We start from the raw sequence: 25,189 nt of genomic DNA on the forward strand, positions 1-25,189 counted from the left end.
CAGCTATAATCATTGTTGCCCTCAATGTTCTGATAGTTAAACTAAACTACAGACAAACTCGGGGCTCTTAGAGTTATAGAGACCTTATTATGATACATATAACATGTTCTCTATTCGAGTTGAAACTTCCTTTGACGTGGGCCTGCCATCAATCAAGGGACCACGCCCACTTTTGGTGTTTACCCAGATTGCTTCTTCTTTGAAGTTTTGCTCAGATTGTATTCCCGCAAAAAGTAGCTCAAGTGAGTGAAAAATATGAATGCGCGGTAATAAAGAGGCCTCCGTCTAATATCTATTATCGGTGTAGCTGTTAAAACTAACTTTCAGAACTACACTCTGTCCTATCAATTAATTGAATTATAACATTTTAAGGAAAGATCTACCTCTAAAAATCGAGTTTCAACGATATTAATGCGGATGAATATTTTTGTTGACACCTGCTACAAAACATGGCGGACGTCGTTTCGTTTCATAAAAGTGAAATATTGTGATCTTTTGACTGATTTTATGTGGTTATTCCACGTCTACAGCTTATATTCATTATTTCTTATGATCACTAAACATTCAAGGATAATTTTGATATCGGTTTTGTGAAAGTGTGAACTTGGTAAGTTGGTGAATTGGACACTTACTGGTTGGAGGAGCTCCCATTTTCATGTCATTTTCACTTTCTACACAGGCTGGCTATCTAAGATTTTCACCTTCTTGGCTCATCTCGCTTCTTCGACTCTGCGCTCCGAAACTTGCAGTTAGCGTCGCGAAAATCTGACCAGCTATTGGTGGAGCAGTGCAAATAATAAAGAGTTTCTGTTCATTTCCTGACATTGGGTAGGCCTATAGGCAGGCTTAGGCCTAGTTTTACGATATGTAGCCTATGAAATTATGAATGAGTTTGTTTGAGAGCCGCCAGAAGAGTCTTTCTTCTTTCTGACTGAGAGAATGAAACTGTCATGAATATTGAATGTGGATCTTTTCTTTTATTTCTATGATGCTGCTGAAATAATTTACGCATGGATGCCACCAGCGGTTCTTGATGCCGCTGTTGGACATGCCTGATGATAGGTAGGCCCACTATAGGCCGGACATGGGTGTTTTGCACATCGGCCTATGTTGAATGTTCTCTGCTGGTAGTGAGGAGCTGGATGATGACCATGTTACCCATCATCAGTTTCAGGAGGTCAGACTCAGAGGCTGAGGGAGCAAAGTGGTTCATTTGACAAGGCATCTCCCGTGTTCATCACAGTTATAAAAGGAACAGTGACAGGGGATGTCGCTGTATAGTAACTGCTGCTACATGTATGTGTGTCAAAAAGGTAACCGCTGAGTTTGATATTGACGATTTCGAAGAAGATTGTTTGACGCTGACGAGTCATGCGTTTCACCTTGAACAAAGGAGCGCCGTGTCGCTGGGCATTGTCTTGAGTCGGCTTAAGCCTTCTGACGTGTTCTGAGTGTGCACATTTGATTTGTTTTGGCGCTGATTCGTCTTCTTCGATAAGGCCTATTGACCACAGTTTGCGATCACGGATTCTTGTTGCAGGTGTCTGTGATGATCTAACCAAAATCAGTGATTCCATTTGCTGGTTTGTGGGGAGCTGAAGTGAGGTACGAGGTACATTAACAATAAGATATGTAATTATTTGAAATATTCCACAGTTGATTATAGGGTATTGTTAATTTTCTCAATTACTTTTTATTCAGACCAGTCATGGTCATTGATTGAGAGTGCCAAGTCTACTTCTGCCGAGTGCTGTGACAGCCATCCTGTAAAGCTGTCTGTTATTCAATAGGATGAGTCATCCTCAGCTGAGTGCTTGGAGTAGGATATTTGCCAAACGATGTATTACTTCAATGCTGCATGCATGGTTGAGAAATTGCATCAAGAAAACAAATAAAATGCTGTTTTATAACAGTATGTTTATGTATGCCAAGAATTTTCCATTACTTTCACATCACATGAGAGACGCCATAAAAATTCTGGAAAGGTTCCAGTTTTAATTGATTAGTTTGTGGGCTTGGAATGGTGTGTTTACATGCAGATAGTGTGTTTATGAAGTGTCTTTCTGCAAGTATTGATTTTTTTAAATGTTCTGGGTGATAATATCTCCCATAATTCATGGGTCTAAATAACTACTGGGAAATGCTGAAGTTAAAGATATACTTTCAAGAAAGTTGTTTATGAGAATCAATTTACAGACTATGAAAAGGGTTATAACTACATCAATCAACATCCCTTCTTTACAATGAATATTCGACTTGGCCTGAATCAATGCTGCACTGACACTGACTGTCTACTCTAAATATACAGTACACAAGTTCAGATAAAATAAAAATATCGAAAAGTATTGGTCATTTTGAAAAGGACAAAGCTTGCAAAAATAAGGTTCACATTACTCAAAAGTTTATGTCTGTTTTGTTGCATAGCTTTTCACCCAAGAAGAATGAAATCTAGGCTGTGGGACAATTTCTAGAGATCATATTATAATAATGATAATACCAATTTACTGACTAGTTTGACCTAATAATTTGTCAAATTGAAACATTCAAGGCAATCTAATTAATATCCTACACCGTAGAAGCAGCACAGCACTTTGTTCCAAGTATCTATTATGATCATTTCTGACCACAAACCAATTTCATGTTTTGATTGCATCACGAATCTTGCAATGATGATGATTTGGGGCTGTTTTGTGTGGCATGAAAAAACCACATTGATGGACGTGTGAAGAAAACAAAAATTGAGATGGTTAAAACATACCTTGGAGTAAGATTAAGAACATTAGTTTCTGGCATTGGCACTGAGGTGTTTTTTACAGAAAATCCCTATAAAACAACTGGTTGTTCAATTCATTTGATCTCTTTGTCGAGACTTCCAAGAATCTTGCCAACTGGTCACTTCGTTGGTGAAAATGGTTACTCTATATTTGGAAAGAAACCTCAGAAAAACCTAAAAGCAGCACGTGTGGCATATTCCCTTGATGTGGAGCTTTGTGGATTAGATGAATCATGATAGTGCCAATCCCTGTAATGACTGTGTGTGAGGATCAGAATTTTCATGCCTTGAAGAAAAAGTGGATTTGTTTGTGTCAAATAATGAAATATAGATTCCAGCCCCCTGTCAAACTCAAAGCCTCGTATGTGACTCATACTCCCCGTGTGTCCACACTTAATTTTGTGTCAAAAAGGCAGATTTGCTCACGTTGCTGTGCACGTGAAGTGCTTTGCCTAAATCCACTGACTGTATTACTAGAGCCCATTTGTAGTGGCACTTTCAGAACACTTTCACAAGGACAAGAATAACAAAAACCCTAGACTGCATCCTACGCATGTCGTTTCACCGCCCCTTTGTCAAAGCCTGTGTGCACTGTCTGATGAAGCATTATTTTGTTGGGCACTGATCGTATCCTAAAGAGTTTTTATGTTTGCAGGAAAGACTCAGTTGATGTGTTCATCTCTTCTCAGACTTAATCACCATATAAGAGGAGACATCTTTTTTATTGGTTATTTATAAATGATATTTTTGAATAAACGTCATCTTATTTTTTGTGTTCCTTTCTCTTTTTTAGGAAGTCCATTCTAAATAAAGTGAAATTCACTCTCAGAGTTTCAGGATGTGATTCAGACTGTGCAAGTTCAGGATGTGGCATATTCAGAAGCATATCTCTTGGTTCAACTTTTGTTCTGAAGACATATGATGAGGAGTACAAATGAACTACTTTTTGCTACCTAGTGGTAGACATAATCAGAAACTGGATACATTTTACAGCTTGCTAACACATAAGGTAGGTTTTTAGCATCTAAAGACAGCCTTAGCACACAATAGTTTTAAACATGTAATCTTGCCCACACAGTCTACAGCATGGATTGCCCTACATGACATGATGTGCTTGATTAGAAAAGAAATACAGGGGCTGTATTTCCATATCCTTTCCATTCTATCCATATAGCCAGTCACTCGGTGTGTGCTCGTTCAATCCCTGGTGGTGTCCAAGATAATGATTCATATTACCTCTGGCTGGGGCCATCAATCTCCCTAAATTGCTATTGGCAATAGCGGAAATGTATGTACATCAGAACAAGACCTTCTGGCAACTCAGTATAGAGTCTGGTTATTTTCAGAGGAAGGCAACTCTCTTCATTGTCAATGTTCTCAGGCCTAATGAGCTCATTGTTTCGCAGATGGTTATGCTGGTCCATTCATTATATAATCGATGATTCATACTGTCACAGTTTGTAGATACCAAAAAGGGTACAAATTTACAATAAATTGCCTTCTTGTTGGGCATCTAGCATTTGTGATAGGAGGTTGGAAGTAAGAAGTGCCTCATATTGATTTGGCTGGCTTTTGATAGCGAGACACTAATAATAAACAACAGACTATACCACCTGACTGTAATAAAAGTAAAGGCAGTAAACCGCATCACACAATGGGCACGTGAACTGGTAGATAAATTGAATGGAGTTATTTTTAAAAGCATGCAGATATTCCTTAATATTTCCCAAGTGAAGTATAATTTTAGTAGTATTTCGTAGCAGATGTACACGCAGTGGATATAGTGTATTGCAGCACCTCATGTTTACTCCTGGTTCATTGATTGATGGGGAAAAAAATCAATAATCATGAAGAATGTTTGTCAGTTCAGATGTTCTATCATTCTATGTACAGGCATACATGTATGTACATGTAGGTCAGATGCCTGGGGATGACCCAGACAACAGCTGTCAAGTTCGACACCTTGTGTTGAGGCCTACATACATGTACCCCTAAAAATTAAAATTTCTGATGTCATGATGATTAGGCTTCATTTCATCGGTTGAGGCGGAATTAATAACGGTTGAGGTATAAATCTATTCTGAGCCTTTCTAAGAAAAACGTAGAATAGATTACGCCCCCCCCCCCAACTCAAAGTGTGGAGAACACTGAGTGAGCAGTCACTTAAGTTTCGCTACATTTATTTATGGGCCCATTTCATCTGTCGTTAGTCCAAAACCTTTCCTGTCCATCCCCAGGCATGCCAGGGTAGGAAATGATATAAGATGGTCCTCCCGGCTATTGCTCTTTTAACGCAGTTAAATTACCATGGTAACGTAGATTTACCACAGCTTTAATGTTGATGATATCATCCTCTCCAGGTTCGTTCACCAATGAGTGCAACAAGGTGACTTCAATTGCATTTGTTTGTTTCTCAAGCAAGAACTTTGGTTTCCTATGTTGTTTCAAATAATTGATTGATGCAGAGTTTGATCCAGAAGTTATCTTTCAGGGACAAAGATGGATGAAAAGAGAGTAGTCGATTACTTCGTCGTTGCTGGTCTGCCCGATAATCCGCTACCACTGGAAGAATACTCAAACGAGGCCATCTTGAAACCTGAACACAAGCAAGACCCTATAATCGATATAGCGGTCATCAATAAGAGCACTGGGGAACAACCACCCAAGGGATTCACCTGCATAGAGAAGACACCTGCTGGACACTCCGCTGATTTGAATCATGGCAGTTTACGAAGTCCGGAGATATACTTGTGCTACAAGAGAGGGCGTAATAAGCCGTCCCTCACAGATATTGGGTAAGTTCTGGCATTGTCTCGGTGACATCACAGTTCATTCATTGAGGCTGAAATGTCTTTCCCTGACTTGATCTCTAAATTGTTTGGTATAAACAGCTAAGAGACCTAAAGTAAAAGTCATTCATAAATCTTTATAAAAAGATTGCTGTTCACCACATGCAGTCATTTGGTTCGGCTTCTTGCCCAACTCTGCTGTTTGGTCCAAGGACGAGTTTCTGGCAGTCGTGAAATTCGAAGCTTTCACAGCTTGTTGTTCCATTTGTGAGGAAACTAAAAGGATTGACAAGCCCATTCCCTGCTGATGAAGTGCTGTAGATCTGTTGCATGTATCTAGAACATCAGCCATGCATGAGTTGTTTGTGGTATTGGATAGAGGAGCAGTTAAGTTAGATTTAAGAGGGAAACCTGACAAGAATACATTAATATAGATCATGGTATGTGTACTTTGTTGTTGTCTGTAATGATGTGTGTCGTCATCATTTGGTTGAACTTGGCTACCGAATGATACACAGTCGATTCAATGTTTTTGAATAATTGTCTGTTGGGGTGGAAAACAATGAAATTATGTTAGGAGATTTGGCATGGGGATTGGTTATGGGGAACAACATTTTTATCATCCCAGGTGGCATACCACTGTCCTTGCTGTCACAAAATGGGGAGTGAGAGTGATCACACCCGTTAGTTTGTTCCAAGGGGAGCTATTGATCACTCCTTTGTTATTTTTTCAGAGTTCTATATGAAGGCAAGGAGCGTGTGATGCTGGGATGCGAGGTTGTATACATGACTCCCCAAGGACGACCAGCTAATGTCAACAACAGTAACAGTAGTCGCATTTACATAACGTATCGGCGGGCAGATGAGTCTGCGGCAAGTGATACTCTGGCGGTCACAGATATTTGCATTATTCTGGGGAACAAGGTATGTTAGGATGACATTCGATTTTTGCCTTAGGCTAGGAGCATTCAGACATTCAGAGCATACAACACAATTTTTTAAATTTATGATGCTGTGATGTTGGTCGGATTGGTTTACGACAGGCAGATATCGGCCTGTTGCCATGGGGCAGAAATCGAAGCAGTGTGCAGGTCCGTCATTTTTCTTCTTTTAGAGAGCTCGTTCAAAGAGTCTTGTACATGATTTTATAAGGAATGGCAGACATTAGTCGGAGTAAAAATATTTTGAAGACAGTAACTCCGTCATCTTCTTCTCCTCTGAGGCATTTCTGGTTGATAACAGATTTGGTGTTTATGTATTCCATGTCTCTCATCACCTGCAACAAATAACATTTCTGCAGGTTCAGATGACACTTTGATCTTTGCAAATATTTGAGAGCATTTTCATGTTGTCAACTGATGAATGAGTGTCATGTAATGGCAAATCCCATTTTTGCACCTACCTGGTTGGTAATGATTAAAAAAGATAAAGCTGTGCTGTGCTGTTGCTGAAAAAGTTTGTGCTTGATGCCATACTTATGGGCGTGATGAGGTTTGTTTTTGGAGGTACACGTACACATCACCATCTTCTGGTATGAGAATTGAGGTGTTATGTCTTCTTTGTTCTGCAAGTATAAAAACAAAATGATTTTTTGCTGTTTTCAGGGAGAGACACCACCACATGCATTCTGCCAGATACCAAAAAATCTCAACAAAGGCATGGTAAGTGTAGAAAGGAATACAGCCCGGTAACCCAGGTGGTGATGGTTAGTTACGTTACAAAGCCAGACTTGTTTCCGTCCCTTGGTACCCTTCAAAAGAACTACAATAATCAAATGTACGCATTGTATTACAAAATCTGAAGCTTCTTTCTACCAACGTCATATCCGCCGAATGAATACTGCCTTTTGATTTGATGCAGAAAAAATCGAAAAATTCGCTTAGCTGTGTTTGTATTTTTCCTATTATGATATTATGAAGATGTGACATTTATGTTGATTAGTTGACTTGAGCCTTAATTTGGATGTGCTTGTTTTCAGGTCGGGTCTGATGTATATTTGTGTTACAAGAAGTCAATGGTCAAAACAAATACAATAGCCTACAATGCTGGTAAGTCACCTTTACTAGAACATTTGAAGAAGAAAGCTACAATCTGATCAGGAGCAGTGGATTCCATTGACAATCTGATATGATGGATGTATGCAATGAACGTGTAATGTCATTAATTCAGAGTTGGATGCCCTACACACAAAGGCTGGTAACTTGACTACCTTACTATACAGCCATTCATCAATAAACGCTCTCATGATGTGTCAAACCAAGTTATCTGTCAATCTGACCACTTGTTGTCTCGCATCATTTATTGAAAACCTATCAATGCTTATTTCGGCTTCCCTGCACGGTTTCGGTTCTGTTGATTCAGAATACTCTCTGATATAATCAGGAAGCAGGCTTACTGATGGTTACGTCCAATACTGGTTGGAAAATATTGTATGAGCATAGCACAGTGTAAACAGTTAAAATAGTCAGCTGTTGATGAGTCATTCTGGAAATACCTGGTGACCTGATGTTATCATTGTGGCGATGTATCATCTGTGTAAGCTGATGAACCCAAAGGGGAGTGTTGCTGTTACACTCTTTCCGACCATAAATTTGCTAATGGAAAAAAAATCACACAGTGGCAGCTTATAAAATCATACACTTCTTTGGTTGTGTCCAGTTTGTTAGATCTATTTGCCAGTTTTGTCTGGGAGCACTGTTTCAGTGGCTGTTTTTCTTTCAGGCACCTTGAGTAGATATCCATTGGAAGACCACCCCAATTTCCCCATGCCAGATAACGTGCCAATGTTCTGCTTACCGATGGGAGCAACGATAGAGTCCTGGTCATCGAAATCTCAACACCCGCTACCTGTTTTCTCAACGTTTATTCTGACTGGAAATTTTGAAAAGGTAAAATAAGTCCAGAGAAGACACACTTTAAAAAATTGTTGACACCCACTCTCTTGTTTGAGTCGTTTTAACATTCAGAAGGACTTTCAGTTCAGATTTTTGAGGGCCCAAGAGGATTACATCCTATTCATGAGGCAGTTATAGTTTAAGATAATAAAGAGAAACAAATGCAAAAATGGATATTCATCATTTTGTGATGAAATTCTTTATCTTATCACACTTCAATTTCAGCTGTATGGTGCTGCAATAACATTCTATGAAGAATACCCTGAGGAAAAGCTGACAGAGTTGCAGAAGCGACTGCTTGGCCTCAGGGGGCCTAAATCAGCCCACAGTCACCAGACGGTGCACATCAACAAGAGCATCTGTCTCTTGTCCCATTGGCCTTTCTTTGATGCCTTCAAGAAGTTCTTGTCATACCTTTATAGGATATCCATTGTGGGGCCTCACACTGTGCCTCTGGAAAGGTTGGTGGAACTTTTTCTTATATTCTTTTAATTACTCTCAAGAGTGCCAACCAACATACAAGGCACATAAAGGCACATACAAGGCACTATAAATTTTGAGACGGGGAATACGCAGTATGTTCCTGCTTCTTCTATAAATCGAGAGAAATTGGAGCTCTTCCCTGAACCCATTAACTGTAGTATTAAACCTTAGAAAGGCATATCCTGTAGAATTGATTATTAGGAAATTAAGAAAAAGATTGATAAAACCAATCAATGACGAGTCAGTTGGCCTGCCTCATGTTTCCATCGCATCAGTAGATATTTCATGACGGCCGAGGAAATTGTCATTGTTAGTCATAATTGAAAATAGAAAATAAAACCCAGTGTTCAAGACAGTCATATAATTTCTGTGGAAATCAAGATGAAAGATTTGATTGTTTTGAAGATGTGGGTAGTGGTTGGTGGCAAATGAACTTGTCCCAAGAAACTTGTGTGTGTGTACAGAGTGAACCGTAGGATCCGGGATCAAAGTTAACTTCAGCCAAAGATTACTAGCATGATACTTTCTCTTTCAGACACATTAGCCACTTCATGCATGAGGTTCCATTTCCCTCACCCCAACGGCCAAAAATACTTGTACAGGTAAGATACTAAGATATTGAACATCAGAATTGGTCGTCATCGATTTTTAAAAGATTGCTTATCAAAGGTGCCTTTCATTAGGGATTTCTAGAAGTATTGATCCAATATAATAGGCCTTTAAATTTGTTCTTAACTGTCCAGGCCTAATCAACATGTGATTCATTTATATTAGCTATAAATTGGAGTCGGTCATATCCGTTTCCTGCTAGGCGTTTAATCGCATTTCCTACTTGTGATTTTCTCATGTATTTTATCAGAGTAGGTCAATGGGTTTTAATCTAAGTGTTCTCCACTTAAACATGACTCTTCACGTACAAGTGTAGAGGATATATGACTCATTGGTTATGAGAGTTACATGTACCAGTATTTGTTGACGTTCAGGTCAGTTTGTGGTTACATGTTAACCCTCCCTGACCTAACACAACTGCTTGATAGTTTATTAGAAGAAAAATAGATGTAGAATGAATTTATACACCAGTTTATAGTGGGTTAGTCCTTGAAATTCATAAAATTTACTGATCTTCATCAGATTTTAAATCCCATCATGACAGTTGCCTCTCTCATATCTTTCAGTTGAATCATGAATCCCTGTGTCTGTCTCAGCCGGAGGAAACGCCATTAACCTTGAGTGGTGCTTCGTTCATGACCTTGCTCAAGAACCTCGGTCCCGACAACTGTCTTAACGTCCTACTGTTTGTTCTGTTGGAACACAAGATCCTGGTGCACTCCCTACGACCGGCAGTCCTCACCAGTGTAGCTGAAGCTATGGCTGCTGTAAGTTATATTTGCCCTTCCCATACAGCAGTTTTATCAACTTGTGAACAGCTTAGTATAAATTTGCAGAAAGAAATAGCCAGTCGACTTACACACCAATCCAAGGGTCAAGGTGGAGTATCTAGTTTTGTTTAAAATGCCTTAGGATTAATGATATGACGGTTGCAGGGACCACACAGCAGTTATCCATACTCATGCTATGAAATTAGAGCACCACCTACTGAAAGGTTTTTAGACCTTTGCTGGATTTTTATGGTGAAGCTAAAAAAATGCTTAAGTATTCCTTGGCAACTCGTTTTCTATGAAATGTTTTTTTCTTCAATCACATTGTGTTCATTTGCTCATTCCAGATGATTTTCCCGGCCCACTGGCAGTGCCCCTACATTCCTCTTTGCCCGCTAGGTCTCTCAGGCGTCCTGAGTGCACCTTGTCCCTTCATTGTCGGCGTTGACAGCCGCTACTTTGACTTGTATGACCCTCCTTCAGATGTGACGTGTGTGGATCTTGACACTGTTACAATTACGCAGTAAGTAAAGTCAAGAAGCTGTGTTTATAAATGAAGAATATTTGAACTGTTTCAAGATTCCATGGCTCGGTTGTTAGGAGACTTGTTAGCTCACAACATCATGCTGACATGTCATTTCATTGACATCAAAGCACATGTAGCGAAATGTCGGGATAATATTATTGGCTAACATGCTTTCCTAAAACCTGGCCCTGATATTGCTGATGATCTTCTTACCATAAGTCACAGTTTTACATTGTATCATAAATTTTACTGCAATAACGTTGATTGATGGTGTCCTGATGAAGTCGAGAAATAGAAACTACCAATTTAGGAACTTTCGTTAGTGTCCTCAAGCCAGGGTGGTTCTCCATAAGGCAGGTGACATTGCATGTATTGCAGTTAATTTTAAATCCAATATCTTCTGTTTTCTTTGTAGGCCTGAACGTCGAGCTGTGAACTACAAACTATTGCCTAAGAGGCCTCTGCGTGTTTTGAAGCAGACCCTGACTGAGTTGTTTGAAACCCTCTGTGATATGGGCTCCAATTGCAGCACCCCTGAGGTGTCCTTAGAAATGGCACCTCTCGACCATGATTCCAGGAGAAGAAGAAGAGAGGTACATACACTTAATAGAGAATATCAGATATTATCAAGGAAGCAATATTTCTGTGGGTTTTTTTATCAAGTAAAACTGTTTTTCAAAGCAGAGCATGAAATGTGTTTGGTGCCTCTTTGAGCTGTTTCACAGCAGTATACTGTAAGTTTATGATGAGTTGTTACAGCTCAGTGTTCCCTTCCTCGGTTCATCCAGTGTAGCTTTCTAGAATTCCTGGCTTCTTCCTCAGCCTCCTCCTTGATGTTACATTATTAAGGGTACAGAAAGCCACTTGATGAATCTTGTACCTTGGATCAATCTCGATAAAGACGTTTTGCTGATTGCAAGTGAGGACCATTGAGTTTCAGTATCAGTAATGTCCGGATCTAAACTGTTCATGTGTTTATTTCTCCTCGTTTCTTCAATTCAAGCTGCTAATTGAAATAGAGATCCAGGAAGCCTTCTTGAGATTCATGGCCTGCCTACTGAAAGGCTACAAACAGTACCTTCTGCCGATCACCAAAGCACCCACAATTGGGACAACTGATGCCGCGTCACTTTTTAATATGCAAGGTAAGATCATTTGAGGAGTACATTATTTTCATAACTTTGTGGAAGAAAAAAAGATATTTAATCAATGATAAAATCAATCATTACACAAATGGTATCCTCAGTACAAAGTTCACATTGAGGGCTTTCCGGTAAATGGTCTGAATTCTATGGTGCCGCATTTGGCAACAGTTGTGGCCAACAGACAAACGGTTATTTGTTCTCTGAAGAGATGTTGTGTCTAGAATAATCTCACAAAATATTGTATCATTCAATTCAATCAAATATTTCTCCTGTTTACCTGTAATTCCAGAATTCCTCCGAAGCCGTGATAAAGCGTACCACAAGTTTTTCCAGCAGTTCATGAAGACGCAAACATTCATACGCTTCATTGAAGAAAGGACGTTCATCTCTGATAAGGATGCTAGTTTAGCATTCTTTGATGAGTGCTGTGAGAAGGTTGATGAGAACTCAGATGAGCCTCGTTTGATTGAACTTGACGACTCGGGGAGAAGGTAAGTCTCAGTTTGTGACTCGGAGAGGAGAAATTTCCGATCATTTTCTCTCTCAAATCATCTCAATGACTCTGTCAAAGTTGACATGGTTTTGAACCACCTAACCCATATGTAAGTTCTGAACATAACTGTTATCAGTTTTAATCCACGAAAATGTCCATGTTTTCTATTTATTATTCTGTCATTTTCAGTGAACTGACGGTGCTCATAACACCACCTGAACCCACGGGTCTACCTCCTGGTGAGAAGTACAGCTACAATGGTTTCCCCGAGCTGAAGCCTGAGCTCTTCCTACCCATGAAGCGCCCCCTGCTCACTCCGGCCAAACAGAGTCAGTGTCCGAACAGCCCCATGGCAAGACGAACCAAGCAAGAGATCAAATCTGCCCAGAAAGTAAGTATCAGTACAGAATGATTCTTTGTCTTGCTGAAGTGGATTTGGCAGGAGACTCTTGGTGTAGCCTTTATTCTTTGATCCAAACTCATTCCTACTTGAGTATATGTGCTGTGGAATTTCATCTGCTCGAACTTGGTCATTGAATTTGGACATTGAATCATTAAAACCTTTTCGTTACTTTCAGATTGCTCAGGAACATTCAACACAACCAAGTTTGTGGGCCAAGTAAGTCTTTCAAGAAATTGGTTGATATGAATAAAGACTAGCAAATGCTTTTACTCTGGTTTTGTACAGGAAGGCCTAGTGTAAATGTACATGGATATTTAGATAAAAGCATTTGCTTGTCTTTATTCATATCACCCATTATGTGGTCATGCCAATATCAAGTTGTTGAATATGATGATGCCTTTGATCATAGATTGTGGGTCCAGATTATTTCAAAACATTGCCCAAATTTCAAGTGATCCACATTTTAGATGTCTGAAATATTTTGACAAATTCTCCCATATTCAAGTAATCTATACCAAAGGTCAAGGGCTTACTAGAATCTTCTCTCGGTCTTCCAGGTGCCTACTTGGCCACTGCTTCAGTCTGTGGTTCATCCACCTTCCCTCCTATGCCAAGTCCACCCATTCCAAGACAAAGGCATTACACACTGCCTATGATGTCCTGGTCAAGATGCAGGCCGCACGTCTCCCACAGCCCGATGAGGTCTGCTACAGGGTTCTCATGCAGCTCTGCGGTGTCTACCAGCAACCTGTCTTGGCTGTCAAACTGCTCTTTGAGATGAAGAAGCATGGGATACAGCCCAATGCTATCACATATGGTTTCTATAATAAGGTGGGTAGATCAGACCTGAGGTTTGCTGCTGGAACACTCACAATATTAATAAGTTCACTGGCTATGAACTTTGTACCCATGAAAGCTTGGTCAAATGAGCTCTTGACACCAATTTTGGTCTTCCTGGTTCTTGACTTGTTTATTTCTGTGATAAACCTTTTAAGGAATCTGGCTTTGTTTACAAATTTTCATGTAATTTGTCAACATGATTTTGTTTCTCATCAGGCTGTGTTAGAGAGCCGGTGGCCTACCTCAACAACCAATGCTTACCTGTTATGGACTAAACTAAGAAATGCCATCATAGCAGTGGCGCAGTTCCGCCGAGCACTGCGGCGGCGCAGCCTTTCCTTGTACTCAAACTCGGAGAGTGATTTTGATGTGACGAGCATGGATAGTGTAGTGGTCGATGAGGAACAGAGTCGAAAGAAGGATTCTGGATTGGTTGCTGATATCGAGGATGGGGCCGAGATTACAAAGAATAAGAAGAAAAAGAAGACTGAGTTTGTCAATGACTTGATTGCAGTTGGTGCTGCTCACGGAGGCAGTACTGGTATGTAGCTAATCATGCCCTTCATGGCTTCATTCATAACAATCTCGTTAAGTGACCTTATCCCTGCATTCTGGTTGTGACTTTGTCCTCATAAGACTAACTATGGATCAATGAAAATCTTAATCTTGAAACATCATGATATGGGATTCAATCTAAATCTTTATAAGGGGGGGACACAAATGAAATTGGTTACTTTTTGTGCCTTTTCCTTTCTAGATGTTGTGTCTGACCGTGGTTACAGCTCCATGACACAGGAAGATGCACAGTCCCTTTCCAAAGCCATGAGCAATGAGCTTCTTGACCTCGATAGCCCTGCCGGCGTGGAAGAAAAGCAGATCAAGGCAAAAGTTCCAGAGAAACCAATGATCGATCAGGTGGACAAGGTGGAAAAAGTCGTGAAGGACTCACCGAGAAGAAAGACATCCAGGGAACACCTTATCGGTATGTTTTTTTCTGGGGAAATTTTGTGGCAATCAGTTGTGTCTGGCCTTCATAGGCAACAGATATCGCTGTCAATCATTGAAAAGTTTCTCACTTCTTCCATGTTAATGTTGTCTGGCGCTCCCAGGCAGCAGATGTTGCCGTCAATCCCTGAAAAGATCCCGACACCCTGCAATTTTTAAAGTCATCTCCATGTTTTCTAACAAAATTTTCATGTTGTTTTTTTCAGGCAAGCGAAGAGTGACAGTGGCCTCTTTCCAACCAATAGACCCTCCAGTCGATGACTTCCGACAAAGAGTTGGAAGTATTGTGCGGCGGTCGTTGAGCAGTGTTGGGAGCAACAGCAGCATAGGCACACTGATGGGAAGCACTTGTAAGTAGCTTTCCCCTTTTGACAACGTTGTTGGCCAAATCTTGAATCCTGTTAACCGCATCGACCCTTTTTGGTGCTGTAGACCACAGAATTTCCACAGGCATTGCTCGTGTTACATCAGTTTGAGTGATAGTGAACTCAAGTGCAAGTTTTGCATGTCAAGTTGGTTATGCCACTGGCTTTTATTGCCAACTTCTTGGAATGCAAATACTTTATCTTCTACCTTTTGATTAATGTATGCAGCACAACATCATATCCGTAAGTATGGCAGTAGTTGTTGTTCACCCGATTGGTATTATGTTCCTCAATGTGTAAAGGTGCTTCTTCAAATTACTGCTTGTTTGGGCTTTCTATTCTTGTAAACCTTTTTGGCAATTGGTTATTCTATAGGCAGATTGAAGGATATTCTCTTTCTGCCAACACAGACTCCCATTTATGTCATCACAGGTGCGTGTAAATGCCAGAATTAATCGACCAATTATCAATTGATCAGACCCAAATGATTTGGCACACACCATACTGAGAATATTCATACACAATAGTGCTATGTTACATGTATTGTCTGTTCATGTCAATTGATTTGTGGTGATCGTTTGCTACACAACTGCATGACTCTGCCATTTCCACGCACCTCTGATGTATTTCTGTGGCTGCGCCGGTTTTCAGCCATTCGTATGTCTTAAAGATTAACATGGCTTTATATATACACATGTATATTCATCACCTGGGTAAATTTGGCTTGGCATGCAATTCCTAGTGAAGCTGGGGCAACATGTATATACTCCGGCTGAGAAATTTTTCTGACGCTGTCGTGTAAAGTTAACTGTCATTTTGGAGAATCGCCTATAAAATTATTGTAAAGCTTTCCCGACGTTTATTGTTGTTCTCCCATCTTTACATTGCACACCATATTTCTAAGTCTCACCACAGCTACTGAAATATACCTTGCAGTGTTGTACTATGACTTAGACAAAGGACAGGTATAATTTCAGCAGGTTATGACAGTCATATAGTATTTTACTGAAGGAAAAGAACATAATTGGAATCGTTTTATAGTACTCAAAACATGTTAAACACATGATCGCTTTTCTCTCCAAGACCATTCATGATTATCATGAGATATGTTTGTACGTTCTTCCTTCCATTCTATTTATAATTATCGGGAGTTCCATCTTTTCTCTTCAGATGGCAGTTCTGCAGGCCTGCTCATGACAAGTCAGACGTCTGTCGATGAAAGTGTCTTTGACGGATTGGGGGCAGGAGACATGAACTCAAACGAACGAATACGGCGACGACATCGCAGTGCTGGTGATAATCGCCGAGGACGATTAGGTGGTGCTGGTTTGCAAAATTCCTGGCGGACTCGTCATAGGAGTGGTGACCCGAACATGACAAGTATCGGCATGAAAAAACAGGATAGTGCTGAACGGGGGGATGAGAATTCAATGCAGGGAGATGTGATAGAGAAGGACAAGTTGGTGTCTGATTTGACAAATTCTAGTAGCGAATCGACTACACCAAGAAAAAATGATGACTTAGAACCCAGTAGGATGCAGGCGCGTGCTTGTCTTGCTGGTATTGCTCCGATCCTAGCCCCTGGCCCGGATATTCTATGTGATTTCGAGGAGCCAAGGACTCCAACTGCTTTGAGTGTTATCGCGGAGACAAAGGCGGCGACTAGTGTGCTAGAAAGGACGCCTGTGACAGAAAATGACCCGTTGGGTTTGTTTTTAGAAACTGGTGCTGTAAATGTTGTTGCGCGTTCTGAGCAGAACTCTGTTCAGAGTCCGTCTGCAGATTTATTGACTCTAAATCTGGGTCCAGGTGGTGACAGTAGTACAGACTTCAGCCCCGCATCACCAACAATTCTAAAAAGTGGAACAGGTTCGCCAACTATAGTGAAAAGTCGCTCAGACAGTGCCCCAGCAGATATGAACGCGAAGGCTGTGAAAAGAAACTTATTGATTGACTTGGCTAGTTTAGATCCTTTTTCAGATTCGAATAGTGAGTGCCAAAGACTCTTTATAAACGGTGGCGAGGATGAACTCCCTGAACGAACTCGCCTGCATACTATTTCAGAATGTTCAGCTGCCTCGAGTGGGCGGCAGTACCGGATATCGGAGAGTTCGAATTCTAGTTACCATAGTGACGGTGAACCATGGTCACCGTTGTCACCTCAGAAAGAGGAGGCGAACGATACAGAACGTGCTGTGTCCAGTCCGCAGAATATAGCAAAACCCCTCATGATGCAACGTAGTGAATCCTTTTCAGAAGTTTTGAAGTTGGCTGCGAAGAATGTCACGAGTAGAATCACAGAACTGAAGCAGTCCATTTCTTCATCAATTAGCTCACCAACTAGTAGTTCAAAAACGGGTAGTTCACTGCCAAAGGCTTTCGCTTTGGACCAAATGTTTTCTGATACGGATGATATTTCTTATAAGAGTTGGCGTCGTGCGTCGGAGGCTAGCGTCGATTATCTTAGTCGGAGTGATAACATTCTAGAGGAGATGGGCCAGTATATGGATGCCGCCAAGAATTTACCACGGAATTCCTCTTCCAGTAAACTAGGTGAGTGGACACTGAGTATGTAATAATAGCGGCATTCCTTCGGAATTCTTTAAGCGGCAGATTAGGTTCGTCGGAAGTTACCAAATGTTTGTGGATAGCCACAGCAATTCATCGAGGGCATTTCGGTTGAAAATGTTTAAGAAAGTTTTTTATCTGAAACCAATCACTTTTCGGCAGGACGGGGGGCCGAGTTGACTTCTTTACTTTTCCAAGTTTAATGAAAAGTACCAATTTAATAGCAATTGAAAAGTAAAACTGTTCAGTGTACAAAATGGCTTGTCTTCAAGTTTCTTTCTTCTATAAACCATCTGTGAACAGTGAGTGTAATTTTTTATCTGGTTGTAGGCTCCAGCGCTCCAAGCCAAGCTCCCATCGAGAAACTCATCCCCATGAAAGATCTCGTAAAGGACCTGGAGCGTTTAGACACCACTAAATTCTCCTCAGCGCCAAGTCTTCCGCAGTCGCTTCATAATATCGCCATGGATGTGGAGATGAGCAGCTGCTCACGGTGCTCGCATTGTAATTCTTTGTTGTATGATGAGGAGATCATGGCTGGTTGGTCAGCAGACGACTCGAACTTGAACACCTCGTAAGTACATGTAGTACTTCACTGCACATTTTATCGGGACATGAGAATGATAGTAGCTCATATTCCAGTATTGCTGTAATCTCTTGAGACATTCCGAAATGAAAGGACTTCTCTAAGCGCGTTGATAAGAAATATTAGATAATGATAGTATTCCTGCAAATTTAATTTTGATCAGCTGCATCGAAATCAAAAGTTGGAAAAATGTGTTTGGCTGATGAGACATATCGGTTAATTGACAATTCTTTTTGGGTGATTTTCAATTTGCTGAATATTGTGCACTTTCATCATTTCAGGTGCCAGTTCTGTGCTAAGAGACTAGTGCCATTTTTACACATTTATATCAAGGTAAGACTGACATTTTTCTTCTAAGCTGTGATGGCCTTTTGACCCAACAAATGTTTGAAGTGATAACCTTGTGGTACCTGTAAAAGTGTTACCAGTGGTTTTCCTAACTTGTCATGTCTGTTTGAATAAATTTGTGACAAATCTTTTCTTCAGGATTGGCGAAGTCATAACCGGACACTTTTAACAACGCCAAGTGACTCGTCAGAGAGTGTTCAGAGCATCCAGTCCTTGCCCTCAGGACCAAGCAACCCAATCACTAATAAGCTCATTGCGCAGAATAAGGTTCATAATACCAGCGATCATTCAGTTAATTCTGTGAGGAGTGAAGATGGGATATTGCTGCATCTGGAGGAGAACAAGTCAGATAGTGGAGACAGTGACAGTCCTAAGAAACAAGAAGGGAGTAATCTAATTGGTAAGTTGGTGCCAGATCTGAAATGAGACCATTTGGATTCTGACATTGCTTCAGTTTCCTTGCTTAATGTCACCCGCCATGGTATAAAGCAGAAGAAAATCAAAGATTTGGCCAGACGACAGAACCAGACAGCCAAACTCTGGGGGGCATTAGAGGGTACTTATTACAACCACTGACTTTAGAAACCAGACCGGGCTACATATTTGATCGAACTTTTTTTCTTCAGACTTTAGTCCTTCCCATTTGGCCAAAGGTCCCATTGTAAACAACAAACAAGTTGAGCGGCGGCGCTGCACAAGCGAGTGTGCACCTGCAACCAATGGAACAGCAAGTCCATACAGAACAGGAAAAGACCCCATACCAGATGAGGAAAGTCGTGGCTCAGGGCCTAACAGGTAAGCTTTTTATTATAAAGTCATTAATGCTGTCACCTCAACATTTTGAAGCATTCTTTGCTGTGTTAGGAGCCCAGCAGCAGCCAAGTGTGTAACTACATGCATAACATTTTGTTACAGACAACTTTGTTGGGAAAAAAGTACGACAGTCCTAATTGAACAAAACTTGGAGTGTCTAATAATTTGTTTAATCTTTACTTGACAGGAAACAGCCTCTGAGCCTTGACCCCATCTCTGTGCCATACTTGAGTCCACTGGTATTGAGGAAAGAAGTGGAGAACTTACTGGAACAAGATGGAGATTCATGTCTCAGCAAGTCGGACTTTGTCGATGATCATCCTATCATATACTGGAATATTGTAAGTTACAGAAAGAATAGTGAAGAAATTACTTTTATTAGTCCTCCGAATAAAGCATTTCTACATCAACTCAAATTTCATGGCTAGTCTATTCAAAAAAAGACCCCTGTTTAAACAAGCAAACCACAAACCAATATTGAGTTCTGCATGGGATGCTTTTGGTTATTTCACTAAACCTCTCTACTTTCATTTGTCTCCTTCAGATTTGGTACTTCAGACGAATGGATGTCTCCAGTAATCTTCCTGGGTTAGTTCTTTCCGCCAAGTGCACTAACAAGGGCTCACCATCTAATGCAACGTGGTTTGGTGGGGACAGTCGACACGTTCTCATTCGCCTCAAGTGGGACAATGCGAGAATTCATGAAGAGATTGGCAAGCCTATGTATTCGATGTGGAACAACAGTAAGTTCTAACTCAGAAGTTATATAAATTTTGGATGTACTTCACGCCACAAAAGTTTCTGTCAACTTCTGCCGATGCGGCGCTGACTCAAAGTTCAAAGGAGTATTGATCATTGATTGATAATAAAATGTTCGGTGTTATTGCCTGCAATGTCTAAAGAACCATAAAAGTGGTTCCGTAAGTTGTAGCTCATGAATTCTCATTCACTTCTGAGGGAAAAAAACTGAAACTTACCACCTTATATGGCCATTTCCTCTTTCCAGCTTCTCAATCAAGGACAGTCAGTGCTCTTCTGACTGAGCAAACATCATTTTCAAAGGGGTAAGTTACATGAAAATGTCCAAGTGTCAGGGAGTTTTCTATACTGTTCGGTTTTCAAACTACCTTCAAGGTATTCATATTCGTGTTGTCTCTTCACGGCTTCTCACTTGATTTACACAAGAGTACAAGATTGGGATAGCACCTACATATATTTGTGTGTTTAACAGATATTTCTCCTCGGAAAACAGCCTCATTATGTACATCTGTGTTGAGCTGTCTATGTCTACTGTCCTAATGACTATTGGTGTGCACATAGCTAAATGACACTCTCTTCTTCCAGTATAATGCATCAAATTGTTCAGGATATCCAGTGTAATGACATGGTGGCGCCGATGAAACTTGTGTTGAAGGAACGTAGACGTGTGGCACAGGCTGGCAAGAATCGTCATCGGAGCATGTACCGAGAAATTCTCTATTTGGCTTTCACTGCCTGTGGAAGAGAGGACATTGATCATGGTAAGAAAGACTATCAATTCCTTAACAGTATTTCATTATGGAACTTTGTGTCAAGGGTATCGGGTGTCATTGAATACTATACTACACCTTTGAATATCATGCAATGGTGACTTATTTGGTGAAGATTGGCTTCCGATTCAATTTAGAATTAGTAAAATTGAGACCGTTTCATAATTTGCCACCCCAATATGTCATTGAAACAGATGAAGCTAGCGCCCACTTACCACTTGGGAGTCCCCTTAGGTCAAGCTTTCAGAAGTTGGTAGGCCTTAGGATTACCCCTCTCCACAACTTCTTTGTCTTGTTCCAAAAAAAACAACGGTCCACAAGAATTCCTAATGCCTAGTTGAGTGTTAGATTTACTAAGAGGATTTTCTTCATTTGCTCATATTTGGTATGTTCTTGTTTCAGATGCGTTTGATCGGGAATATCGATTTGCCTTCCAGAGGCTATCCTCACGGGAAATGAGCCGCATCCAGCCGAACGATCGACCACCAAATGTCGGTGTGATTTGGTGTCGGAAGATCTTCAGTGACCTTAAACTATAGAGATGTTATTTCATGATTCTATGTAAATATCTTGGACTGATACTTGTCCCTCATTCAGCTTTCGAATATCCTTAAATTCTTTTTTGAATTGTATGAAAACTTTTCTGAGGTTTTACACTAGTCACATACTGAAGGCTACCACTTTTCATTGTGTTCTAAGCAATGGTTCAACAAAACTTTACTGTAGGATAAAGCTATACCGATTTTTATAAGGCTCATCTTTAAATCCTAGATACATATTTACAGTTATATTCAGCTGATATTTAGACCATCAGGCTTTTAAAAATGGTACATTCAGCGGGGTCAAATTCTGTTGTGAACATATTTTATCAAGCCTGACGTGCTTGACAGAGCTGATAAGTTACGAAATATCAAATATGGGGTAAAGGGTAGACTGCATTAAAGTTTAGTCCTGGAGATTTGTACAAAACCTTTATTTACAGAAATTACTTCCCAGTTATGACATTTCTGCGGGTTAATGATCTTCCTGTAAGATGGTCATCTCTAATGCGTCACGTGCTGAAGGGCATTTAGGAATTATCTGTATATATTGGCTGTTTTCCTCCATAATTGTTGATATATTTTGATTACTAACTTGATAGATTTTATCACTGTTGGTGAATATGAAATCCTTTCCATCCAGTAGCTGTAGGACTACCTTTAATCTAAAAGGGAATCATTCATGTTATGGAGGATGCATCATGACACCCTGATGATTTGACTTGAATAATTAGGGTAATGTCGACATATCAAGTAAAAAAAAGAAGGTTTTCAGTGTGACCAAAACTAAGGACTGTACTTTCCTCAAATCCTTGAAACTTGGCTGAGTTGGTTTGGCTATTTCTCCAAGTCGGGGATTGAGTAAATAACAGGAATAACTACACCAAATAACAGATGTGATCCTCGTAGTTTCATTTGTCAGTTATGGTGCATCATTTGGTCATAAAAGTGTTGTTATTTCCAGAATTCCCTTCTCTTGCCCTTGTTCATGCTAAAACATATAGCTTGGTGTGTTTAATTTGCAATTTTGTACTTCTGTGCCATACTGATGTCTCTGTGTCATTTAGGTCGGGGCATCTTTAAGAATGAATGCACTGAGAGGATGTCATTGGCTTATCCACTTGTTTTTGTTTACAAATGTATATTTTGGCTTGTTTTTAATAGACAAGGATGAATTAGTTAGTCCTTATAACAAAGGAGGAGGGGTCACTTCCTGTGAACTCGGAAATAACCTCAGTGTACTTTTAATTAAGCATTTTGACAACTCCACGACAGTAATTTCAGTTAGATTTTCTTTTCTGTGGTCATTTATTTTTGCGATTATCTGTAAACGCGAAAATAAAAGGCAAACAAATGTTTCCGGGATGACAGTATTTAGGAACCGATGTACAATAACTTAGGCTTGTTGAAGTTAAAAGATATATTTTTGGTCTGAAGGGAAGGGCGTTCTCATTTTCAAGAACTTAATGACATGTCTTGATGTTTCCTTTCAGCTAAGATTAAAGGAACAGTGTCCCTAGATAAGGCGAGGCCGATACTAATATAAGTTCACAGAGTTCCTTTGCAGAATGTGCTGCAGATATGCACCCAGAGGTGTGCAGTAATTAGTTGGTAGAATGTCTGTAGAGATCCGAGAGTCATCTAACAACTTCATTCTGTAGGACTAAACTTTACACTGTATTTGTGCCTGCTCAGCAGGATCTTTGGCCACTCCTCCTTGAGAATAACTCCGAACTCGCTTGTACAGAATTACTGTGTAAATTTCTTGTCAAGGATATATTGATTATGCTTTGGAAAAGTTGGTGTTGGCTAATCATATGTATATGTATTAATTGATGCATCAATTGGCATTGTGTATCCTTAAATTAAACCTGTTACTTTTGTGTAAATAAAGCTGTTGATAATGGTGATATCTTAATGTTAACGCGCTAGGCCTAGATGCAAAGTAGTATATCACATGTATGCGGCTTTAACACCTTCAGCGCCGAACCACATAGATCTACGTGGCCCAAATCCCCCCTCCCCTTTGAGCTGGTTATCGGAGTCTCATGGACTTCATGAAAGAACTGGTAAGGTAGGAACTGAAAAGATCAAACGGTCTTTTCAGTTCCTTCCGTGCCCTGAAGATGGCGATGGCGTAGTTCAGAACTTTAAATGACTTCATGAAAGAACTTCGCCATCGCCATCTTCAGGGCAAGGTAGGAAATGAAAAGTCCTTCCTGCCTTGCCCTAAAGACGGCGATGGCGTAGTTCTTTCATGAAGGCCATGAGACTCCGATAACCGGCTCAAAGGGGAGGGGGGATTTGGGCCACGTAGATCTACGTGGTTCGGCGTTGAAGGTGTTAATGATATCTACAGTGTTACTGTTACTAGGGCAATTCTTGGATGTATCAAGACAGTTGTGTTGCATTGTTTCCTCTTTATTGAGTCGGCAACATTTGTTTTTAAAACAAATTTAAAGGTAATTTTAAAGAATGTTGTGGCTATTCATACCTGACTATAATGATATTCCTGTAGGCTATTCTTATGTCAGTACTGGTAGTTTTTTTATGTCAGTTCAGTATGGCCCCAGGAATGTGGGGTTCACATTTCTATAAGAAATGAAAGTGAACTGCCTGTAAACAGCAGCAGCATTAGTTGAATTTTCCTTCCATCATTTCTCTTATTTCAGAGTTTCTTTTTAATTATTGTACAAGAAGATTTGAGAAATATTTGTAGTGTCAGCTCAGACTCGGAGTACAACATTTATCTATCTATGAACTTTCATTTTGACTATGCAGAGTATTTAGAAATCCGTGTTTTTTTTAGTGCATTTCACTGGTCGCAGCTAAATGGTAAAGTACCATAAATCCTATGATATTCAGTGCTAAGCTTTAACTATAATTAATGAGCTTTTGGCAAAATGACAGCTCCAAACTAGCAGTGTTTGGTGAGACACACTATACTGACATTGCGGTGTCAACTTCCAAACTAAGAGGTTATGGTTGTCTCACTAAAACTTCTGTGGTCAGACTGAGGCTAAGATATTATCCATTATAAAAATAAAACATTGTAACCAAGATTTTTTAGAATCCAGCTGTAGATCAAGAGAAAATTTCTCATTGCGGTTTTAAGTCATCTGGCACCAAGTGCAAGTGGTGAGTATCTTTATGTATAATGGTGCAACTAGTTTTCTTGTAAAGTTAAAGTGTTCATTGTTAAATTGGCATAGGCCTAACACCTGTAATATTGTACATAATGCTTGTTAAAAGTGAATTCTATTGTGATACTGGTGTCGCTCTATTACTGGAAATAAATGACACCTAGAAATTGCCTAATTTGAATTACATGTAAATCAATAAATGTTAGAATCGTAAAATCAATTGTTGTTGCTGTTGTTTATGTATTGATGTCAATTTAAATGTGTTGTGGACACAACGAAATCTGGATGAGGAGAGATGAGAGTATTGAGACAGAAAATTATGGTTTTAGGAATGATAGGATGCGTCTTCATTGAAGCTGTCATGAGACCGACCCGATCCTTCCGGCGTGTGAAGTCTGCTTTGAATCTTGTTTCAAAAAAGATATGAAACAGGGTAGCAGTTCCCGTAGCTTTTGTAAGCAGCAAGTCACACATTCCATCCATGTATACTATACTATAATCTCCCTAGCTGGACCCCCCCCCCCCTTTCCCCCAATTAATACCCCAGATCAGAGAGATATAGACTGAA

At 40.1% G+C, this 25,189-nt stretch overlaps 1 protein-coding gene across 2 annotated transcripts; it reads left to right on the forward strand.

Annotated features, from left to right (window-relative positions):
* Positions 1 to 457: 457 nt before the first annotated feature.
* Positions 458 to 24,841, forward strand: LOC135482546 (C-myc promoter-binding protein-like). Of its 2 annotated transcripts, XM_064762664.1 has the most exons (31): positions 458 to 607; positions 3,567 to 3,782; positions 5,265 to 5,568; positions 6,297 to 6,486; positions 7,167 to 7,223; positions 7,541 to 7,610; positions 8,284 to 8,450; positions 8,682 to 8,917; positions 9,475 to 9,541; positions 10,115 to 10,315; positions 10,666 to 10,841; positions 11,260 to 11,437; positions 11,848 to 11,989; positions 12,279 to 12,480; positions 12,672 to 12,873; positions 13,061 to 13,101; positions 13,443 to 13,716; positions 13,942 to 14,266; positions 14,483 to 14,707; positions 14,937 to 15,080; positions 15,324 to 15,338; positions 16,266 to 17,648; positions 17,994 to 18,237; positions 18,531 to 18,582; positions 18,736 to 18,997; positions 19,224 to 19,392; positions 19,598 to 19,751; positions 19,955 to 20,153; positions 20,417 to 20,474; positions 20,755 to 20,930; positions 21,342 to 24,841. In XM_064762664.1, exons 3-31 carry the CDS (start codon positions 5,273 to 5,275, stop codon positions 21,476 to 21,478), a joined length of 6,042 nt encoding a protein of 2,013 aa, XP_064618734.1. In that variant the 5' UTR covers positions 458 to 607; positions 3,567 to 3,782; positions 5,265 to 5,272; the 3' UTR covers positions 21,479 to 24,841. The 2 variants fall into 2 exon arrangements, with proteins under 2 accessions (XP_064618734.1, XP_064618735.1); XM_064762665.1 differs by lacking the exon at positions 15,324 to 15,338.
* The last annotated feature ends 348 nt before the right edge of the window (positions 24,842 to 25,189 follow it).

Source organism: Lineus longissimus, chromosome 2 (genome assembly GCF_910592395.1).
Source record: "Lineus longissimus chromosome 2, tnLinLong1.2, whole genome shotgun sequence".
Lineage (NCBI taxonomy): Eukaryota > Metazoa > Nemertea > Pilidiophora > Heteronemertea > Lineidae > Lineus > Lineus longissimus.